The sequence below is a fragment of the Apteryx mantelli genome, chromosome 1 (assembly GCF_036417845.1).
Source record: "Apteryx mantelli isolate bAptMan1 chromosome 1, bAptMan1.hap1, whole genome shotgun sequence".
Taxonomy (NCBI): domain Eukaryota; kingdom Metazoa; phylum Chordata; class Aves; order Apterygiformes; family Apterygidae; genus Apteryx; species Apteryx mantelli.
This window is the reverse complement of record NC_089978.1, coordinates 155,697,209-155,704,187: the sequence shown is the minus strand read 5'-3', so window position 1 is coordinate 155,704,187 and position 6,979 is coordinate 155,697,209. Positions and strand designations below refer to the sequence as shown.

Sequence of the window (6,979 nt, the reverse complement as noted above, 5' to 3'; positions counted from 1 at the left end):
TGGTAATTGAAGGCTACTACAGATGGTTCTGTCTGTTAAATGATACTTATAAAAGAAGTAGCTGCAGTTTAAATGGTACTTTCACAGACCAGATGTGTGTTTTGCTAGTGAACAGATTTAACGAATCAAAGTTGCCTGTCCCTATGGTTACGATCCAGCTAAATACCTGATCATTTCTGCCTTACAGCACCACTTTAATCCAGTACACAAGAGCTTACTAAGACTGAGCAACTGCTCAATGCTTTGTTTTATCCTTTTGTTCAGAGAAGGGCTTGAGTAACAGTAAGAAAGATGTGGGGCTACACTGAAAACATTCATTTCCTTATGGGCTTTTCTATGGTGCAATGCAGAAGCCAATTTGTTTCAAAAATACTTTCGTAACACCCTGGTCAGGTGACAGAACATTATTATTCCCATTACAGAAATTTGGATCTAAATTGTGAAGGATTACAGTAACCCCATGTTTTGTCTGCCCAATTTGAGATGTCCCAAACCTTAATTTTCAGGGTATACAGTATTACATATAGCTCATGGCATTACATAGAGGCCTTCATATATTCAGAATATATCCTCCACTGATTTAGTGGTACCTGTGAGTAGCCAGCACTTCAGCAAATTAGACATCAGAGTTCCAAGACAGATAGGTCCTTACAGTCACTTACACAATTAAAAATAAAGAGATCATCAACATGGAAAGTAAATAATAGACAAAAAAGTCAGCCAGCAATACTCATTTAATGATGCTTTTATTTTACAGGATACAAATTTTTATTTTTTTTTAAGTACTCAACAGAAATTAAAGTGCTTAATTTTTACAATTCTCCAACTCCTACCTTATGCCCAAATATACATATATTACAGAAAATATATACAATATCTGCAAATATTTTACATTCATATATTTCTTGACCATAAAAATTACCACTTACATTTGCACAACTTACAATGGCATTTAAATTTCATGTTTTTAATATTCTTCAGCTTATTACAAAGCCAGAACAAATTTACACCTCTTCAAAATATTAGTATTTTTACAAATAAAAAATATGTTTTCTCAAATTAAAACCAGAAGTAATGCTTTCATGATGAAGGGGAATTACAGTGCATAGCCTCTGATGTCACACACTACATCTGATTCAGCTCCCACTACAATTAAAGTATTAATCCTCCTTGAAGGCTGCAGAATGGAGAATATACAAGTAGAAAATACAAAATTTCTATTGCAAATTCCCTGTATGCAACAAATTTGCCTTTCTTAATAATACTAGGGCACATACATGCAAAAACGCTTTGACACAGTTCCCTCCTTTTCTGTAAAAATTCACCATAAATAGTTAATGAATCTACAAGGATGAACTATAAATTGAAGTAGGTTGGTGTTACACACTGGCTGAAAACATGTTTTATTCATAGAAATCTGCTTGAAGATTTTAGTAGAGAAAAAACACAGCCTACATTCACTTGTGCTAGGAAAAGCAAGGGATGAAAGTGAAATGCCATGGAGAAGTTTGGGGATAAATTTAATCAAGAGGTTTTACAGAAAGCAGACTGAATGCCTTACTGAATTTTAGCTTATTTTTTAAATTAGCTGGAAATAGTAAACATGCTACAAAAGTAGGTCCACTTCTGTTGATTTTTTACTCCTGAAAAGTATACTCAACATTGTCCATATAGATTATATTTTAAATGCATCACAGTGTATTTTTGATTGTAGAATACTGCCGTACTGCCCAAAACAGGTCATCTGTATATTATAATAGTCTCAAAAATATATACATATGCATTGTTACCATTACGTTCTATTACAGGAGCAAGATTTAGGAAACAATTTGACTAGCAGGTTAAAAGTCCTATCCAAAGAATATACTTCACTGCAGTTCTATGGGTCAGAATCAGCTAGGTAAATTCCTCGTACCAACAGGGCACAGACTGGAGGAAAAACTTAACTCCATATATTTCATCTTAGCTTTCAAATACAACCGTACACTACAATCCAAGATTGACCTCATATTACTAATGGATTTATTTGAAGGCCAGTCAACAAATTAATTCTCTCTCCAATCATTTATTTGTTTTCAGATGATATATTTCCAGCTGTTTACACTCACCCCTTTATCAGTTATGTCCAACTGAAACTGGTCCAAAGTTCAGCTGAGTGCTGGGATTCCAGATGAGACAGTAAGTCAGCTGGTCTTAATTTGGAGAGATCTTGATTTTCTGCAAATGTCTTTACATAATATAAGGCAGATCCTACATTAATTTAAATCATTGCTGCTATAGTAGCTCTAACAGGGCTATGCCAGTTTACACCAGCTTAAGACCTCTAAATATTTTTTATGGAGAAAGCCCCTTTTTTATTGCTTAGAATTGCTCATACATGGAATGTTTGCTTTTCTTGAAAGTCTTTCCATTAATACAAGAAACTCCTAAAACTGAAGTCTCAGAAAAAGCTGGACTCTTGCTTCTGAAATTCTCCCTTTGTTCATTTCATTTATCTTGGTCTCAAAATGAAGAGCTGGCCAGTTTTCATACCAGCTATGTGGTTGCAACTAGAAGGAAAACACCCCCCCCCCCAAGAACCTGTCAAGTGTTTCTGCATCTTTCCCACTGATATATACATATATATACATGTGTGTATATATATATATATATATATTTTTTTCCTGACTCCACTTGGAACTTTTTAGACCATATCTATTCTATAACTTCTTCTAAAACTTATGCATGTGGTGGTGGTTGGTCTTACATTTAATCAGTGAATCAGCTTCATGCATTTAAAAAAAAAAAAAAGTCCTACAAAAGGGATTTAGAATCTCTGAAGAGATATATAAAGCACTTCGATATGTTTTTGTATAAAATAGTGCCACTATGTTTTACATGCTTTTAAAGTAGTTTAATATTCTACTCCAAAGAGAATAGAATATTTTCTGTTCTCAGTATTTATTTTGCACACCAAAAATGAAATATCTTTTGGAGTGAACAGAACTACTCAAAGAAAGGTGTCTGAAACTACTAGATGCTAGAGATTTTACAGCAGTTCCTCAGTAAAATAGGAGTACCTGATATGAGAAAACAATTTTTAGAAGATTTGGAAGAATGGTACAGACATGCTTATGTCATGATACACTATTTTTCTACTATAAGGTTAAAAATATTAAGTCATATTGAAATACATATTAGTATGTTTCAAATAAATGTCATGACAAAATTAAGCCATTGTCCTGTTTGAACATGGACAAACATGCACAAAATTAAGTTTGATCAGCTTTAAATTGCACAAAAGAGAGTGATCATTTTTTAAAGTGAGAAACAAGCATTTCTTGAACACAGGAATCACAAAGCTTAAGTAATGCAGCAGAGCCATTCACGCATGTTCATATATTGTGAATGAATGCTCAGTTATAGTTTATTCCCTACACACCCAGCTTTATGCTAGCAAAATTAATGCTTTCTTTAGAGTATAACAGCTGAAATGGGAACAACGCATACCATGTTAGAATTATGATTTTAATCCACCACTTGGCTGCTTTAGTAATGATAATTATGCCATAGCAGTTATTACTTTGAACTTGTCCCTTTGCAGTCATAATTTAAAATTTAAAATTAAAGAAAAAGTTTTGGATGCTGTATGTGGGTTAGTCTGTGGAAAATGGAGTAAAACATTTAGAGGAGTGGTTAAATCTAGAAGCAACTCCTCCATCTTCTGTATTTCTTTTAAAATTGGTGGTACACACTTTTCCTACACAATACACACAGAACCATACATTTGAGTATTGTTATTTTCGGACTCAGAGGAGAACAATTCTGAGCATGCAGTTAATTATGAGAACATGAAATAAGTCTCAGTAGGGTAAATAAAATATCCCACTATATAAACTTTAACAGCTCAAAGCAAAGATGAGTCTAATGTCCAAATAAACAACAACTAACGCTAGCTTTATCCCAAACTGTTTATGCCCACCTACATGCTTCACTTGAGAGATGCTGAAACCAATCAAGGAGCCTCAGATTCTGCTCAATACCACTATAGTAATAAGGCAGCCCAAAAGTTGCTGTTTCTTAGTTTTCCCTAATCATTTAGCTGGAATAGGTCTTCCTACTTGGCTTAGAAGGAAGTTGGCAGGAGCTTAGAAAACATAATGTGCTACATGATTGCAATCATATCATCACATTATTTTGAATATAGCTCAATCCCTCTTATTTAGGGTCTTTCTTAAGGCAACTTATCCTCTTACATTGAACAAGTTGAATGTGAGAAGCAAAGTTATAATACATTAGGATGTAGAAGAAGGCCCTGAAGAGCCCACAAGTGTATTTGAGGCTCTTTTAGAAGATACCCATTTTCAGGAGATGGCCATGGAAAAATAATACAGCCATAGACATAATATTCTTGCTTACCTGAACGTTCCCCCATCCCTAACCAAGGTGTATACTTGACACGTTATAACAGCTGGGGAGACCCAGATGAAGATTTGTTTGTACCCACCAGCATGATTCAAAAAGGGCTCGAGCTGCCTATAACTAAAGGTAAATATAGCTTGCTGTAGAAGTAACTTATATTCAGAGAATTACAGAAGCGCTTGCGCATCGGATAACATTAACGTAATACCAAGCTGGGTTACATGCAGAATAATCTAGACACATGGAACACCCAGGGAAAAATTCAGAACTGACACTCACAATGTCAATTGTGGAGTTCCTACTCTACAAAGCCATGTTCTTTTATTACCAATGCTAGTGTAAAGCTTTGAAGTCTAAAGGCCATGGTAGATTTTGGATTTGTGTGAGTGAGAGCAAAACCCAGCCCACTAACATTAAGTTGCATGGAATCTGTAGGAGAGAATTGTAGACTCTTTGCACTCAGGTATGCACAACCCCCAAAAAAGGAGGTGACTGCTAAATAAAATGAATAACTTTTCAAGTGTCACAAAAAGAATAAAGTGGGAGTTTACTGAATACTTTGTTTTGAAAACTCATTATAAAAAGGGTCCAGTCTAAGTCTGCGCTAGCGTTACTTACAAAACTGGACTTTACCTGAGCTGTTTAGCTTGAGGTGTTCTAAAACCAGCAGTTATATTTGAGAAGTAAGATTGCTGAATATTCTCATGAAAAGTTGATTGTAGAAGTTAAATATTTTCCTTCCTTTGAGGAGTGAGAAAAGAAAAGATGGAAACAATTTCAATTATCTATATGATAGTCAATCACTACCTCTGTATTTATTGTATTTCATCCAAGGATGTTACAGTGAAAATTCTCAACTGGGGAAGTCATTTGCCTCTACATATAAAAAGCCTAATAGGAATGGAAGTTCACAATGGACTTACTACCATAAGGCCCACAAGTCTTTATTCCCAGAAGTGGAATGCAAATAAGGTCTATTAATGCAACTTGAGATTTGCAGGCTCAGACTTCATACTAGAATTCATATAAAGCAGGCTCCACATTACAACAATAACCCTTGAAAATTATTGTCATAAATAAGTACTGCAATATCTAGCCTTCTGCAAAAGTTAAAATATTTTTGAAAGTTCAAAATGTTCCAATAACTGTAATAGCAAAAATATATGAACCCAGAAGATTACTAGAATTTGTTCACTTTCTCAAACCACATACTGCTTTTTAGTAATGGACTACTGCACTCTTAAAAGGTAACAGTGATAGGACACTGAAGAAAAGCAACTACTCTTTTAAACACAACTGGAACTTACTTGCCCATTGCATGCCACTTAAGTTACTGCTATTTTTGTAATGCATAAAAATATCAAGATCATTATGTGTCTGCTATTAAAACAAATCACTGAACAGTATTTGTTAGTTTAGGACTCTGTTTAATTTCAAATAGAAAACATGCTTTTTAAATAAGTTATTTACTAATAGGAACCCAGTATTGTGAAATCAAAGCAAAAATCAAGTATTGTACATTTTTAATACTGTACATATATTATATATTGTTTTCTCATATTTTAGATATTCTAGATTGAAAATCATTAGATTGTGTTCTTGATCAACTGAAACTTTAAAAGCCAATACATCTGTAAAAGCAGTTTGCAATACTTTAATTAAAAAAAGAAACAAATGAATACAACATATGTACAGCTCTGCAGAATTAGATCTATAAACTACATACATTAAACCAAACTGTCCCTGCGTATTTAACTACAGATCTATTTTGGCAATGTGGAGGTATATTTTTTATCCTGTTGCAAGTCCTAACATGTAAGTAGGAAGCATCAATATTTGCATTCTTCATGAAAGTAGCAAACTTTAATCAAATAGCAATTGGAATTTTCAAAAAAATTTGCATCACGACAAACAAGTAGTATCCTAAGGTTAGAAGGTATTTTTAATAGCATTCACATTTTTTAAAAAGTCTCTGAAATGGACCTGTACATCACCTTTATTGACAGAACATAAATATAAGAAAAAGATCCCTAAAAAGACCAGAATTTTTCCCAAACATAAAGTGCTAAGATGTGTATGGTAGTTTCTTTTTTTTTGATTGAGCAAAGAAGGTTAACACAAAGAGGGTTAACCACAAATTCAACTGAAATCTTTTAAAATACCATGTGCTCTTTAGCTTCAGCATTCAGATTTTTTAGAAGATTCAGGCTGCTCTTCTAAATTCACTTGCAGTTCATTTTGACATTCTGGTGTCTCACCTTTGACAGCTAAATGGATAACTTTTAGCCATTTCTGTTTTAGTTCCTCATTGTCCGCAGCAAAGCTATGTACAGATTTAGACTGGGTCAGTTTGAAGCTGTGTGGGAGGTCAGCACTTCTTGGAGTGTCATCTACTGTATAGCCCAGAAGTGGAATAGTAGCCAGAGCTCTAACATCCTAAAAAGAAGGAATAGTTCCCGATTAAAAAAAAGAACAACCCACTAATCTGCCTGCTGCCTTTGGTTTACCGTATAGGTTCATAAAAACTTTTGGTCTTTTCCTCCATTCCCAAGCTATTTGACTTCTCTTCCTCAGGTGT

The 6,979-nt window shown here is 34.1% G+C and overlaps 1 protein-coding gene across 2 annotated transcripts in view; it reads right to left on the bottom strand.

The window, feature by feature from the left end:
- Window positions 1–5,767: 5,767 nt before the first annotated feature.
- FGD4 (FYVE, RhoGEF and PH domain containing 4) overlaps window positions 5,768–6,979 on the bottom strand; it is a 55,503-nt gene continuing 54,291 nt past the window's right edge. For both annotated transcript variants that reach the window (XM_013947445.2, XM_013947447.2), the window contains exon 17: window positions 5,768–6,837. In XM_013947445.2, coding sequence (XP_013802899.2) covers window positions 6,580–6,837 — 258 coding nt within the window. In that variant the 3' untranslated portion in view covers window positions 5,768–6,579. The remainder of the gene's footprint in view (window positions 6,838–6,979) is intronic.